Source organism: Pimephales promelas, chromosome 18 (assembly GCF_988280905.1).
Source record: "Pimephales promelas chromosome 18, fPimPro1.hap1.1, whole genome shotgun sequence".
NCBI classification, from domain to species: Eukaryota; Metazoa; Chordata; class Actinopteri; order Cypriniformes; family Leuciscidae; genus Pimephales; species Pimephales promelas.
The window spans coordinates 6,780,872-6,797,962 of record NC_142786.1 but is presented as its reverse complement, the minus strand read 5'-3'; the positions used below and the strand labels follow the sequence as shown (position 1 = coordinate 6,797,962).

At 39.4% G+C, this 17,091-nt stretch overlaps 1 protein-coding gene across 3 annotated transcripts in view; it reads left to right on the top strand.

Moving 5' to 3' along the window:
- Positions 1-17,091, top strand: part of chrna11 (cholinergic receptor, nicotinic, alpha 11) — a 34,474-nt gene extending 17,383 nt beyond the window's left edge. For all 3 annotated transcript variants that reach the window (XM_089122708.1, XM_089122709.1, XM_039678815.2), the window contains 5 exons: positions 1,304-1,471; positions 4,841-5,035; positions 8,892-8,978; positions 9,754-9,863; positions 15,047-17,091. In XM_089122708.1, the coding sequence (XP_088978834.1) occupies positions 1,304-1,471; positions 4,841-5,035; positions 8,892-8,978; positions 9,754-9,863; positions 15,047-15,829 (1,343 nt within the window). In that variant the 3' untranslated portion in view covers positions 15,830-17,091. The remainder of the gene's footprint in view (positions 1-1,303; positions 1,472-4,840; positions 5,036-8,891; positions 8,979-9,753; positions 9,864-15,046) is intronic.

The window sequence follows — 17,091 nt, the reverse complement described above, 5'->3', positions numbered from 1 at the left end:
GGCCAAGCGTTTTCAAAGTAGTTCATTTTTTTTTTTTTTGGAAGCCCAAACTGGGAATTGAGTTTCTGGGACCATTTTCAGAGGACCTTCTGGTCTTCATCTGTACCAGAGATATCTCATATCAGAGGCCCAGTACAGAAGTGAATTATTTAGGAACTTTCTGAAGTTTGAAGAGATTTGTGGATGGGGCCAGTACAGCAGAACATAATGTATGACCTGAAAAATGTCACTTTCTTTTGGGATATCAATATTTCTCTCAGTCCCTTAACTGTTTTCTTTCTTTTTCTCGGCTCTGGAATCTATTTTTCAAACACACTGAATTTATCAAAGTGAGGGGAACACTTTTTTTTTACATTTGAAATGCACTGAAAAGCATCGCTATTACTGCTCATTTGAACAAACTAAGCCTAAGTAATAAACTTCTGTTTACCCTCAATCCACAAATTCTGGCATGAATGATACCTACTAGTAGTACACAAGTGATATGTGCTATTAATTTGGTAAATGATTGAAATCAGGATGAGCTTTTTTTAGGGCAATTAATTAATCTAGCCATAACTTTTCAATTGAAAAGTGTCTTCAATAATCTGATTTCAGAAGTCTTGTTCACTTACACATCTGTGGTGATTCTGTCCTTATATGACTGTAAAAGGTTGACGGCATGCTGTTCTGTGTTCAATCAGTGTTCAGAGGCAACATACGCCCGATTGAGCTTCCCTTTTCCGACTTCTGTTCCATCTCAAGTGTGATTTCTTCAATAAATATCTAAGTGTATGATTAATAGGAAGCTCTTTGAGGTGCTGGCTTCGACTGCTGTGCGGTATAAAACAAATTACACTCATTATCTCATCCATGTCTGTCATAATTCTCATTTTCAGGGTTCAAAATGGCTTATTTGCAAGCTGTTTAATATAATAATGAGTTTATCTGCCTATATTGCAGTTATTTAAACTTGAGGGAGTCTATTTAGTTAGTGATATGATTCATCTAGCTTGTGTCTTTGTGTCTGTGTGTAATAATAATGAGAGTGTCAGCCTGGGTTTTCGTGCGGTGCATAAAGGTCTTTATGTAATGGTGTTCCTTACGGCTCCGCCGTTTCTGAATGTGTATCTTTTAACTGTCTGGTTTTACTCCAGTGAAAAGGTCAATTGGATTTAATTTGAAGTTGGCTGCTGCAATACGGCGCTGATGAAGAAACAGTGTGCATTTTGAAACATTCCTCCTCACGCAGTTTCAATGCTGACTCTGGATCAGAATGAAAAGCATAAATATTTGTTTCCCTGATTTCTTCACTTCATTACAGGTATCTTCATGAGCACCTGCAACGTGGATGTACGCTGGTTTCCGTTTGACATCCAGAAGTGTGAGCTTAAATTTGGCTCGTGGACGTTTGACGGATGGCTGCTGGACCTCCAGATGAATGAGGCTGATATCTCTGGCTACATGCCCAACGGAGAATGGGACCTTGTGGGTGAGTGAGTTCAGAAAACATCTCCTGTAAACTTCTCACGATCAAACAAACATAACGCCCACAGGCAGATGTGTGCTTTGTGTTGCTAACTGACAATGACTCAAGCAGTGAGAGGTCACTTTGGCAGCTGCATGTTTAAATGGTTAAAATGCATTCTGCATATTTTTAAAAAGTAAAAATATAGAGCTCACAGGACTAAAAATAAGGCTCAATCCCAATTCACCCCTTGGCCCTACCCCTCGGTTTTGCGCGTTCACATCTAGGGGTAGGGTGTCCCAATTCTTGTTGAGATCGAGGGGTAGAGCGAAGGGGTAGGGCTACATAGCCCTCGAAGCGGAGCAAACAAACGGACAGGCACACTCCAAACAGAGGGCTACGAGAAAGTTCACGGAATGCATCGCAAATCACCGGCGAGATGGCTTCGCAAACAGTTAAACATTTAAATTTAGCGCCAGATGACACCACCATGCACTTTATTTACCCTTATAATAACACTATAGTCATTTAAATTAAGAAATTGTATAATAAATTACCTTTCCGAATCAGAAAAGACATACATTTAGAGGAAGGAATGTTATAATCATCATGTTTCCTCAAAGTTAAGAGCAGCTGCGCTGATTTTCAGTCGTCATGGAGAAATCCTGTAAAAACTCTGTAACGGCAGAGCCATCGTTGACGACTGATGACGTATATCGGGTTCATGAAGGGTTGTTCCATTTCGAATGGGGAATATTTCAACCCCTTGGCCCTTGTAACTCTGTTTTAAGGGACAAGGGCTACACTCGAAAACAAGGGGTGAGGCCAAGGGGTGAATTGGGATTAAGCCCAACTCTTATCTCCGATATAGAACAGAAATCTTCTTTAGAATTGAAAAAGAAAATGTCCAGCCCTTCTTTTTAAATTCATGTACATTCGTATTCATTCATAGTCCATCCAATGAGCCTGTTGGTATTCAAATTAATGTAATTAAATTGTGTGGATAAGAGGAAGCGGACTGGAAAAACATCTTGCACTGCACAATTCTGTCTTTCACTGACCCTCTTCTGATTTGCTTCATTGCCTAATTCATTATTTTGCTTCTGGTCACGTCTGTAATATCATGCCAGTCACACTCTTGAACTCTTTAACATCTTTAATTGTTCCTCGTACACATACTTGATGCTAAAAAGACAGAAACAATTTGCATTGTCTTAACATTACAACTCGTTTTGAATTAAAACCAGCTCATGGTAGTAATTAGGTCAGACTGAGTTATTTATATTTGATCATTAGCTTGTCCAAACGGGTAGGTCATTTGCAGCCATTGGATTACAGCCATTATAGCTGAGCTCAACCTGTGGCTTGTTGCAAAAACTGCTTAGACTAGTCTCTCTCAAGACTCATTATAACTTTTAAAAATGTAGATTGGTTTAGTTTGAATCCAAAAAGTAAGGCTGTTTGCCCTTGGCCAGACTAGTTCTTAAAGGATTAGTTCACTTTTAAAAAAACGTAAACTCTCCTGTTCGAACTCGTTCGTCAAAATGAACGAATCTTTTTTTCAGCGAACAAAATGAACGAAATGACTCGAAAAATTTGTTCATTTTGATGAACGAGTTCGAACAGAGTCACGAACGCGCATCACAGAACAGAGCAAGGCGAGCATTTGTGCTTATAAAACTTAATGGAGCTGTATGCAAGATTGTGGCCAAAACTGGTACTGCAATCACTTTCAAATTAGGGTGTATCCCCGCCTTCCCCCATGACTCGAGGTTGCCAGATATGCTGCAGGTTCCAGTATGAATGTAGGCTGCTACAAGAAGCTTCCAATGGCAAGTGATGAGTCCAAAACAGTGAGTTTTTTTTCTGTTAATTATTTATTTCGGACTTTGTAACAAAGTATTTCGGATTCATAACAAGTTTTTTGGGGGTTTCGCAACGTTAGAATTTTTTTATCCGATTCCGACACGTTAGTATCTGCAGCTGTGGTAACTAGAGAAGAGCAAAACACAACTTGACAACATCAACACCAGTCAAGGGCTGCAACTTCACTTTTTAAATGACAATATCTTGGCCGGACTACTGTTGTCAGTGATATAAGTATTTGAAATGAACATGATTTCTTAATGTCTAATGACATATCAGGGAAAAAATATGATTAATTGAAATAAATGTCTTGCATACAGCTCCTTTAAACTTTTTTTTTTATTTTTTAAATGAGCGATCGTTTCGCTAGATAAGGCCCTTGTTCATCGTCTGGTGTCGTTTAAAGCCCTTTGAATTACGGGGGGTGGGGGGGGGTAAATTATCAGCAAAAGTTTTTTTTTTAAAGTGAACTAATCCTTTAAGTCACAGTCTGAAAATAGTTGTGTTTATGGAACCGGCCCCTGGTTAAAGCAGGCCGATACTGTACACTGTTCACCTTGGCTAAGCTGTTCGAGCCGGTTAACCACGCTTACTTTAAAGTCCCCGTGAACCGGAAGTTGCAAACGATTTTTCTCCAGTGCTGTGACGTATTTCCAAGTGAAACGGAATATTGAACAGAGGGCAGGGTTTTACTCTAGCGTTCCTCCTCTCCATCTCTCGCTCATAGCAAATTAACGGTTTGAGGGGAGTGGTTAAGCGTTTCCCCACCCAAACTGTAAAACCTACGTCATCAGAAAAAGAAACCGTTGCAGACCGGAATTAACATTTCAGATTTTGATTAAAGATTACTAAGGTAAAACATTTTTTTAATATATATTCACTTGCACGGATTAATTGTTCACCACAAGACTAGTAATATGCGCTAACAAAGTAAATAGGTTCAATTTTGATTTCACGGGGACTTTAAAAGAATAGTTCACCCAAAAATGAAACTTCTGTCATTTACTCACCATCATGTTGTTCCCCATCTGAGTTTATTTTCTCTTCTGTGGATCATACAAGATGCATTTTTAAAGAAAATCCTGGCTGGTTGTTTTCATGTAATGAAATGGACGACATAAATGACAAAAAGGGCCAATGGTTTTTCCGTGTCTCGTGACCAAACATAATAGATGTCAAATCTGATGCAGCATCTAATAGCTTTTCTTTTAGTTGTTTCCCACCTTAGTTTTGGTTCCTACATTCCTTTCACGTTCTTGAGAGCCTATAGAAGGCGGTATACAAAGGTTTTGAGGAGCTCTCTAATGATGTTCATACAAAAGCATGCTCAGTCTCAGAGAAGAACTTGCCTCTGGCTGGCATCTGTTGACTTGATTAGGATGTTTTTTCCCCCCTAGATCAAAGGTTGAAGAGCAGCATCGGCCGCTCTTGAGGACAACAGCATCCCTTTGAACATGTTTTTTTTTTTTTTAATAAACCTTCATCATTATATATTCATTCTTCTCCTCACATGTTGTGTCTAATCAGGTGTGCCTGGCTCAAGAAGTGAGCTGTACTATGACTGCTGTAAGGAACCCTATCCAGATGTGACATTTGTGGTGACCATGCGTAGACGGACGCTCTACTACGCCTTGAACCTTCTCGTTCCCTGTGTCCTCCTTTCATCCATGACCTTGCTTATCTTCCTACTGCCTGCCGACTCCGGAGAGAAGATCTCACTAGGTATTATGAAAGAGAGATCATCTACATATTTTATGAATAAACATAATTGATTTGGAAAGTAGAATGGTGTATAGGTTCGCATATCTGGCATATTTCAATGCAAGGTAAAAATTATTCCACAGTCTTGCCAAGGTCTAGTCACAGAACAGAGAGCTGGGACACGCAACAGAAAATGTGTGGGTGCTCATTTCAAAGATATCTCCAGATTGTGTCATGTCAAATGAACTCTTAGTTTACATAAAGGGCTTTTATCCATGTTTTTTTCCCTTAAGAGACCATTACCATCAAAAAGCATACAGTTCAAAGAGGAAAAATCTGTCATCAGAGTTGGGATGGAAGGAACTTTAGATATGACTGTCAGGAAATGTAAAGTGGCGTGAACTGAAGGGTAATCACAATATATTTTAGTGGAGAAGCAAAAGACAGAAGCTTAGAGCAACCAAAGAGAAAGGAAATGAGGCAGTTTCCTCACTTCAAGAATGCGCATCACTGCAAGCACGATGAAGGGAAGTGCTTTGCTGTACACTCATATGGCCAATTAATCTATTGATGTAATTAAAGCAGGGATGAGTCAATGTGTGTAAGAGAGAAAGAATGTATTGCACTTTCCAGGAACCAGGCCTGCAATATTGAAACATCTTTGATTGACAAAGTATCAGAACATTTAGGATGGACCTAAAAAGAATTTTATACATCATTTTTAAATATATGCTTTGTTTAAGAAGCATGGATTAAAAGGGATAGTCCACTCAAACATGGAAATTGTGTCATCATTTACTCACCCTCATGTCCTCCCAAATCCGACTTTCTCCTGTGGAACATCGTTATATGGACAAAAAATACAATGGAAGTCAATGTGAACCGAAACCGCTTGGTTGCCAACATTATATATCATCTTTAATGTTCCACAGAAGGAAGAAAGAAAGTCCTATACCTCAAATTGAAAGGGAGTGTAAGTGACACTAAAAACGCAATGTTAATTTAATGAATTGTATTTATTAATTTGCTTTTATACACCAGGGGCCGTATTCACAAAATTTTTTTATCTTATCACTAGGAGTACTCCTAAATCGCACTAAAATATTTTAGCTAGGAGTTTTCTCTTAAAAGTTATTCACAACGCCTTTCAGACCTACTCTTAGTAAGGAAAAATGACAACTCCTACACTTAGAGTGAGTCTTCGTTGCTATGGATGACGTCAATGCACGAGCTTCCTCGCAATGATCACGGTGATTGGTTGTTAGATGACAGGACCATCATGCGGAACATAACACAGACGCAACAAATCATGGAATATGTCTGTGTCCTACACAAAATAGTAATAGCAATGTCATCGAAATGCATATAATGACATGTTTGTGCAGGTCCCAGTGAAGTGTAATTCTAAAAAGGCAGAGAGAGAGAGAGAGAGAAAAGTCGTGAATTAAATAAAATTAAATCAAGGTAGCCTAATATCCCAATGAAAACCGCCACTTGCCTATTAATGAAAAACGACACTTGCATTAACACTTGCTTGGTTAATTGACATCCTTTTAGCCTAAATTGACTACTTAAAACAAGGAACTGTTCCTATTGAAGTAATAGTTGAAAAAGAAAGCCCAACTGGACGTGGGATCAGTTACTGCTGCTGGCCCAGTTGGTGCTAGAAATGCTTGAACCATGCTACTGCATGGTTCAAGTGACTCAAATCCGATTTTTTCCTCTCATGTGGCACAGATCAGATATGACCGGTGAACGTGTACGCAGAAAAAAAACCGCATGGATTCCGGTTTTCTCAGATCGGATTCAGGGCTCATTCATATGTGGTAATAAATCGGATATGAATCGGATACGTGCATTTGCGTGCGCCATGTAAGCAGACAAATCGGATATTCCCCAGTAAATGCGAGTCGTACGTCATTAAAAAGTGCGCGATTAGGCGCGATGGAAGAAAGGATACACACAGTGGAGCAATGCGGAGGTTACATGTCTTTTGAGTGTTTGGGGCGAAGAGTGCAGGGATGTTACAGAAATAAATCCGTATTTGAAGGCATTTCACGAGATATGAGGTGTTCATGAGATACATCGTTTTAAGCGCTCGTGGCTACAGTGCCTCTCCTCTTTTTTTCTCCGCCGTACGAGACCAATGTTTTGATGACTTTTCAAAATATTGTGGAAAGAAAAACACTGGATTTTTTATTCGCATCTACATCCATTGAATTTCGTGCTGTTTTACTTAATTTCCCGGGTCAGAACGTCTGCATTTGGTAGTTTCAGCAGTGTATAGTGTAAAGCAAAAATCGGATATGGGTCACTTTTAAAAGATGATGTAAGCGGTTCGTCAAAAAAATCGGATATAGTCAGAAAATCGGATTTGGGCATCAAGACCTGCAGGGTAAATGCAGCCTTAGTGAGTTAGGAGTCCTCTCGACTTCTTTTAAGCTGTCCCAGACTTGAAAAGTGAAAAAGACGCCCATTATTTTTAGGAGTTGCTCCTAAATTCGCCAGTTAGGAGCTACTTTTAGCCTTAAAATTCTTTGTGAATACGGCCCGAGGTCAATATACAACAAGTTAAATTTGAGTAACTTACATTTTTGAAACGATATTGGCAGTTATTTTTATTTCTGTTCTTGCTCTGCCAACGGAAATATTTCCAAACAATCAATGAATCTGTGTTTTTGAACAAATCGGGTGAGTGAGTGATTCAGTGACTCGCTAATCTTCACCACTAATGCACAAGCTGTCAGCGAGTGATACAAACATGTGAAAGCTCCAAATAATTGCAGTAAATTAATCAGCATTTCATGGAATTAATTTGTTTTACACTTTAATGGTCGCCCTGATTTAAAGCCAAGAGTGTTGTTGTTGTTGTTGATGAATTCAGTTAGTCTCATTGGTGACAATTTTACTGAGGTTTCATTATGCCAAGATAGCACTTATAAATCTGAGCACAAACATATGTAAGAGGAGTAGGTTGAGTGAGAGAGCGGAAGCAGATTTAAACAGCAGATAGAGATGAATGGATTGCGTGTGTGGTGAGAGAGGAGGGAGAGATGGATAGCAGCTGGAGAGGGAGGGAGATGACTTGAACTGAACTAAAGAGCGATTGAGGAAGAGAAATGGCCTGATGTAATTCACTTTATGTATCACTCCATCAAACCCTGCACTGCCGTCTAATCAGATCCAATCAAATTCTGTCAAGATGAGTTACATCCAATAAGAAGCTGTGTTTGGGCATCTTATGAAGTGCCAATGTCGTACATAACTAGAGAGGCTGTATAACTATGCATTTATTTTAGTGGTCAGCTGATATTGATTTTACAGTGGCAGATGCTGATATCTAGACTCAAGGGTTAGAGATGTATATATGAAGAGTTCAGATGCAAAAGTCTCTAAGTGCCATTTGAAATTTTGTTTTAGAATGACCATTTTTATCAAGCTTGTGTATTTAAGTTCAGTAATTTCACTTAAATGACAATTAATAGGTAATCTTCATTGCAATTTAAGTGAAATTACTGAACTTAAATATACAAGCTTGATAAAAATGATTATTTTAGAATAAAATTTCAAATGGCACTTAGAGGCTTTTGCATCTGAACTCTTCATATACAAATGTAAATATATACTATACTGCCATTAAAAGATTCGGAAACACTATTTTTATGTTGTAGACACAGAAACTAGCTTAAATAAACATAATTTCATACAGTTTAATGAACTCAGTTAAAGAAAAGAAACTATAAATGTTTAAAAACTGCCAATTAATCAGCTTGGACCTAGATATCAGTGAACAATTAATGTCTTAGCAGTTGTGTAGAATATGCAATGACATGTATGTTTCATAAAGTCCATTTCTTTTTGTTTTATACATTCACAGGTATTACTGTGCTACTCTCATTAACAGTCTTCATGTTGTTGGTGGCAGAGATCATGCCAGCAACCTCAGACTCCATCCCGCTAATAGGTAAAGCATGCATGTCCATTTTTTTGCATATCTTAACATATTTTTAATGCACATATTTTTCCTCGGTATATTTTCGAATGTCTGCCCCACTTAGTTCGTTTGCCAATAAAAACACCGTGCTTTGAATATATTAGTCTTTATGCGAGTCTTTGAACTTAATGATATGTAAAATTTAGTGCACAAGGATGTATAGTTTGTGTGTGCTCAGATCCACACACTGCACCACTGAATAATAAATTGATCACTACTCTGTATCATGGCCAAAAGCCCTGGTCTTGGCATCCGTATGCTTGGCTTCTCATAGTAATTTGCAACATGAATCGTAAAAGATTGTTAACTGGAAATGATGGGCAGGTCAGGGGAGAGAAGCAGGAGAAACATAAAAATGAAACAGACCTGGACATAGAGATGATCCTCCATGAAAAAAAAAAAAAGCAATTCACCCCACATTCTCTTTTCCCATCCTCTGGTTTATAGGCCCTCGGAAGCCGCAAAGATGTAATCTTCAGAAATGCGTTTGCTGGAAGAGTGTTCACCCACCGCGCTTTGTCTCTCCTGTCTGCTTCCCCCTCTCCTTTATGATTGAGTTTTTATGGTTCACTCATCTGTTCCTCATTCTCCCTTTCTTCCCTGCGCCACTGTTTTATAATCAATGCCCTTTTTTTGTTACATTTGCCCTGGTTTTTGCTAGTATGACTGGATGATAAAAGTTATAATAAATGAAAGGTTTATGCATACCATATTCCCTTCCTTTCTCTCTTTGTCTCTCTCTTAGGGCAGTATTTTGCCAGTATAATGATCATCGTTGGAATGTCAGTTATTGCGACTGTGGTCGTGCTCCAATATCATCATCATGACCCCAATGGAGGAAACATGCCAAAATGGGTATGTCTACACACACACACACAACAAACACATACTGTACATACACTGTGCCTGAATTCACAAATGCTTTTTTTCCCTTTAAGCAAGTATCAATGTCAGTTGCCCTGAAAGCAGTAATTTACTTATTCAGTGATAATAGAGATAAAGCCAACAGAAGGGGACTAAATGAGTAATTGGATGCAGATGGATATAGATCTGCAATCTGTCTGCGCTGATGAATGACCGTATTTGATCGTATTCTGGAAGCCAATTAGCAGCTCAGCTGATGTGCCCCGGTCCCACTGATCGAACCCCATTCACTTACAAAGCCAAATGCCACAACAAGAGGAAGCTGACAGGTGTATTTACTCGATGAGACTAACATCAATTCTGCATCAAAACTAGATTTTACATGTTTCTGAAGGAAATGTGAGTCTCAAGTGCCTATAAGCACCTACCGTTCAAAAGTTTGGGGTCGGTATATTTTTTAAATGTTTTTTTTTTAAAGTCTCTCATGTTCACCAAGGCTGCATTTATTTGATTAAAACAGCAATATAGTGAAATATTATTACAATATAAAAGTTTTATTTTAAAGGGGTGATGTAAAATAAATATCTGATGTTCCCAGAGTGTGTATGTGAAGTTTTATCTCAAAATACCCCACAAAGTTGTTAAAGTTGTTAAACCCTCACTTTTTGAGGGTTAGCAAAAACGCACCGTTTTTTGTCTGGCCCTTTAAATGCAAATGAGCTGCAGCTTCCGACACAGTGGGCGGAGCTTCAAGAGCTTGTGTGTGTTAGCAGCTCTGATTACATCACGCAGACACAAGCTAAAATGTCAAAAACTGTTCTGCCTTTTATGTTTAAACTGGGTCAGACAAAGATGGAGAGGCTAAGAAGAAGTGACAACATGTAGGATGCAACAGGGCATCTCTGAATGGTTAGTTGATGAATTTATGTTGCTTATATGGAGTTAACGTAGACTCACTGTATTCCGGACACTTTGCACAGTACAACGTACTTTAAAATATCAACCCACTAAAAGATAAACCTGATTGCTCGTCTGTCTCTGGGGACACGCCTTCCACATGTTTCAAAGTTTGTTTGACACATTTTAAGCTAATCATTTTAGAAAAATTTTGAAAAAACTGCCGGGAGACGCAGTGTCCGGACTACCATGAGGACTCACGGTGTTCCGGACAGCTGAAAATTACTACTCGCTGTGTTTCGGACAGTCATTTCTAATATAAAACGCATACATTTTAACAACTATAAGTTGGTAAAGTAATCATATTAATCTTCATAACTTTGTTGTATAAGCGGCTATACACTCTTTTAATCGACAATTGCTCATTTGAGCATTTATATTCTAAAGTTATATTTAATAATTTTAAATATGATTTTTTTAATCCCTTAAAAGTACAAATATTTGCAAATTGTAACTCATAATTATTTTATAAGACCATAATAATTTTCTGCAATTTTCTTGTGGGTGATCGTGTTTTAAGAGCCGTTTTCTATTGAGGTATATTATCCCCTCGTCCATTTGTCCTGCCGGAAAACCTTCCCCTCGTCATTTTCTGAACAGTCAATGGTATACGTTAGAAACTCGCGTTGATTTCTATGAAACGACTGGCTCTGGAAGCATAAGGTTGGTCGGAATCGAAAGAGGAGGAGGAAAAGATGACACGGATATGTATATATGCCGTGACCTGAAAGTGTTTATTTATAAAATTTGCGAAAAAATGTCAAGTGTCCGGAATACCGTGATGTCCAGAATACAGTGAGTCTACGTTAACTATCTTCAATTAGCATATTTTGTCAATTAGCATATGTTTGACTACAACAGCTCTTCCTCTTCTGAACATGGACTGCATGTTTCCGGGGGCGGGGTTTATGTAAATTGCAGGGTTAATGATGTCACTAACCCGGGATGAAGTTCGTGTAGTCCCTAGGAGCCGTTTGCTGTAGTCCTTATAAAATGATTTCTTTAAAAGCAAATATCTCCCTTTGCTTTGAACTTTGAGCGTTGTAACTTTGCAGATGTTGTTTATGCTCAAACAGCAACATTACACACTAACTCAAGTTAGAAAAGTGAAATCATAATCAACCACCCCTTTAATATATTTTAAACTGATTGCAAAGCTGATTTTTCAGCAGCTGTTACTCCAGTCCCTCCTGCGTAACACTATGCTTCAGATATCATTATAATATGCAAATTTGATGCTTAAGAAACAATGTTTTACTGCTTAATATTTTTTGTGGACACCATTATACTTTTTTTCAGGATTACAGGATGAACGGAAAGTTCAAAAGAACAGTTTGCAACATCTTTATTGTCACTTTCATGGCTCGTTTCCACCAAACGCGGTACAGTACAGTACTACAGTATACAATTATATCCATTTCAATTGTCAGAAGTTGTGAATGGTACGTACTAAAATACCTTACTGTACCGTACCTCTGTTTTTTTAACCCTTCTGTTGGGTCACCTTAGGTGTCCGGTACCTAAAGGGTGGAGCTAGACTCACTGCAGAACGTTGATTGTTTGACAGAGAATCCTAACTTGTGCGTGCTACAAGAGGTGCCATTTTTTTTAGCTGTGTTTTTCCTTGCAGCCTTTGCTCAAAGAAAGCTTGTCTTCTTGTGACAAACAGCCACATGCCGCGAAGCGAGAACAAGATCTGCTGTACGTCCTCTATTGTTGTTTACTGTGCCGCTTTCTTCTTCATGCGAAAATGATGTCGCTACTTTCGGGCATACACCACGCCTATCAAGTAAGGGTACTGTTGCCATTTGAAACGCAAGCTGGATCAGGGTTTACCGTCCCGAATCGTACTGTGCCTCTTGGTGGAAACGAGCCATTAAAAAAAAAATTATACCGACCTCAAACTCCCCAAAAGGCTATGGAATTTTTCCAGCAGCAGACAAAAATTACATGCCTCATTGCTTAGAAAAGTAATAGCACATTCTTTGCCACATGAGTTGAGGAGTAATACTGGAGATTAGAGGTTTATTTAAACCCTAACTCCAGGTATGAGCAATAATAATAGTGATGTGCTTTCCATAGCATAACTTCCCAGGATCCTCTCCTGGGATCAGCTTTTAACAATATTCACACCCAATACTTGTCATGTGTAGCTATTTAAAATATCCATACTTATATAAAATGCTTATATAACAGCAATGGTTTAATCTTACAATGTACAGAACTAAAAGAGATACAGTTCAGAAGAAGATGCTAATAAGGCTAAGGTGGATACTGATCGGGGAAAGATGTTTTTGATACACTTGTCAAACCCTCAAGGGCTTCTAGACTTATATTTATAGAAGAAAATAAAAGAGAAACTCATTCGAGACTGTCTAGACTTGAGTGTGTTAGTAATACCTGTTCTTTCATTACATATATTCTGCAAGGTATTTAATACTGCACGAGTGGCACTAATTTTGTTGATGTTGCCAAACATGCATTGGGTGATCTTTTAATACACCAAAATATGTGTGAAGATGCCAAAGAAGGACCTATTTGCTTAAAGTGCAGTTTTTATGCAAATGATAGCAGTGCCAACCCCTGTAGTTGTACATTTTGCCATGCTTAATGCATCACCTTAGCCAGGACTTGGCAGTACAACTGAATAATTCCAGCTTGTCACCTCTTTATCTCCCTCTGTGTCATAGACCTTGCTGTCATATGTTGCTGTTTTACTACAACTTTCTGTCCAAAACTTCTCTTCTCTTGACTCAGCAGACACTAAAAATTTGCATGGATTTGCTTTATTTTATGCGCAGACTGTGCTGTATTCTTTTGTTTAGACTGTACGTGTAGAGCATATGTAATATATAGTTAAAAATGGCTTGACGCACTGCTGTGAAATTCATGCTTTCTCATACATGCATAAAATTGCCAGCTTACAGTTTGCTGGAGGGGATTTTACTTTTAATATTCAAAGCTAATTTTGTTTACCGAGAAAAAAGGAAATGGGGGAAATCTGATTTGGTTTTAAAAGTTGGTACCATAGGGGAATAAGTAAGATTGGAGATTTATATAAAGATAATATTCTTTTAGCTTCAGGGAAAAAATGTGGTATCTCCCAATCACATTTTTTAAAAAATATCTCCAATTATAGTTGTATTAACTCAGCATTGATTAAATAATCCTTACAGTATCCACAACTAACAACAATGAAACTAGTAGCACTAAGAAACCCATATGGTAGATGGCTTTTATTTTATTTATTATCAATTTTAACGCATTAAACTCTTAAAAGGATACTCCACTTTTTTTGGAAATAGGCTCATTTCACCTCTCCCCCAGAGTTAAACAGTTTGGTTTTACCATTTTTTAATCCATTCAGCTGATTTTCTGATATTTAGAAGAATATCAGTAACCAGACAGTTTCTGGTCTCATTGACTTTCATTGTAGGAAAAAAATATACTATGGAAGTCAATGAGACCAGAAACTGTCTGGTTACTGATATTCTTCTAAATAGGGATGCACCGATATGAAAATTTTGGCCGATACCGATAACCGATAATTCTTTATATTCGAAAGCCGGTAACCGATATATCGGCCGATAAACTTAAATCCAAATTTTTATATAATTTTGAGAGCCTGATTACAAAAACAAAAGTCTCACAATTAAATTCATGTCCCAAGCGCACAATTATAGTGTTGTATAGCCGATATGACAGATTTGCGTTGCACATGTTGTCCCGAACCAGATTTTCATTTTTTGAAGAGATTTCAATCATATTTCAAGAAATTCATAAACAGTTCTCAACAAGTGTCTCAGCTGAAGGGAATAATAAATTATTTATCGGCTTTAATATATCGGCCAAATTTTCTTACCAGGCCGATAACGATAACATTAAAAATGAACATACTGTATATCGGCCGATACCGATATGCTGGCCGATATATCGTGCATCCCTACTTCTAAATATCAGAAAATCGGCTGAATGCATTCAAAAACGGTAAAACCAAAGTGTTTAACTCTGGGGGAGTGGTAAAATGAGCCTATTTCCAAAAAAAGTGGAGTATCCCTTTAATTGCATGCGGTAATGCGTTCATTTTGATAGCGCTAATAAATATATAAGAAAATGTGTTGTATGTTTGTATTTGTACAAATCAATGTACAAATGTGTGTAAAATGTTTATACAACACCATTCTCTTTTACACATTTCTTCATCTTCCTTCTCTTAGGTTCAGGTAGTTTTGCTCCAGTGGGTGGCCTGGTTTTTACGCATGAAGCGTCCAGGCGAGGGCGAAGACCCTGAGCGGCCTCCTTGTGCCCCCCACTTACGACGTTGCTCTTCAGGTTCCCAGAGCGGCAGCCTGCCAAACGCACCCGGTTCCGCCTCTGCAGATCTCCATCACCACCACACGTCCTCAACGCTCCACCCGCTCCATCCCCAGAGCCTCCTTCAAGCCGCTGCTGCCGCCGGGCACACCCACCATCTCCACAACCAGACCAACAGCGCCAACAACAACGGCAACCTGCTCTACATCGGATTCTCCAGTCTGGACGAAGCTTCGCCGCCATCCTTGCTCGTCGAGTCCGTGCAGAGAAACAGCATGTCAGGCGTCCCGCGATCTGCGGTGGTGTCGCCCCCAGCGGTAGGCTCCAGTCCGCCACCTCACCTGCCCTCGCAGTTCTGCAGCCCTCCACCGCCTCCCACGCCCAATCTGGAGGCCACGGGATGTCCGAGCACGGTGTCCGGCGGTGGCGGAGGCTGTTCTTGCTCGGGGACCAGTGGCGGAGGAGACCCACAGCTTCAGGCTATTTTAGAAGAGGTGCGCTTTGTTGCAGATAGGTTTCGCGGACAGGACGAGAACGACAGCGTGGCCGAACAGTGGAAGTTTGCTGCGGCTGTAATTGACCGACTTTGTCTGGTGGCGTTCAGCGTTTTCAACATCATCTGCACCATCTCCATTCTTATGTCGGCACCTAACTTTGTGGAGGCCGTTTCTAAGGACTTCATCTGATTGCTGTGTCGAAAGAGAGAACGTGCAATCGGGAAACTTGGGTTTGACCGTAATTGGGAAGTATTCTTCTCCTCAAAACAGTGACTGAGCTTTTTTTTCTTCCAAGACTGTGATTGGAATAATGCAAGATCCCAAGGTCTGAATTGAGAATGCTTCTGATTGGCTAATGTCCTGGAGATTTAAGGCCCACTCAGACATCTCAGACTGAACTTAGTTGTTGGAACGCTAACGATCTTCACCGAAAAGGTGTTTTGTAAATGACAAAGGGGTTGGTTCGCTGTATGGTAAAAAGTGTTCGGCTATGGAATGAATGAAAAACGAAACATAAAAAAGTCAAAATACTGCTTAATGACCTTTCAACTGTGTCAGACGCCTCATAACCGGACATGAACCGCTGAGGAATGGCCAGTCGTGTGACTCAAACTTGTGTGACATTGTACATCTAACATTAGCACAGTACAAAACTTCAAAATATATTTTGGTAACGCTCATCCATGAGTAGGCGAGGAGAGAGGGAGGAAAAGAGCAGACAAGACAGAGAGAAATATTGATACTAGTGGCAGACGTGCAGTGAATGAGTGTATGAACCCAGATCAAAAATTCTCTTGTTTCAAGGACAGATGAGAGATTTGGGGAACTGCTGGAGGATTTGAGTGGTTCAGTTAATGGAGAGATACAGAAGAAGTGAGAGATGGAATCCCCTCCTGACGTGGACAGAGATGTAGACCGATGGAGAGATTAGGGCCTCACAAGAAGATGAGGCACGAGCAGAACAAGGGTAATGAAAGACAAAATGAGACCGAGTGTATTAGAGAAAGAGACACAGTCAGCGCAAAACGAAAGAAGGATGGGCTGAAGAAGTGGATCTGACAAGTGGATAAGAAAATGAAAGAGTGATAGGGGAATTAGAGAGGGATGGACAGAAACAGACAGAGAAGGCGGTCGGTGGTAAGTGAGACTCAGCAACATTTACTGGCAAGAGAAAGTAAGGTTTCACTGTTGGAGAGAAATAGCACATCAAGCCCCAAAAAGCCAAACAGTGAGTGCATCTGTCACAAAACAGATAAGAGAAAAACACAATGCAGAAAGGAAGTGGGGGAGAGAGTGTGGGAAGAAAGAGTGATAATCCTCTGAGACATACCGGAGAAATGGCACAAAGACAGTGGAGACATGGGTAGAATCTTATACCTTCCTTCCTCTTTCCCATCGTCTCTGTGAAATGAGTTGACAGACGGTGTGAGGTGTTCTCAAACAGCAGAGAT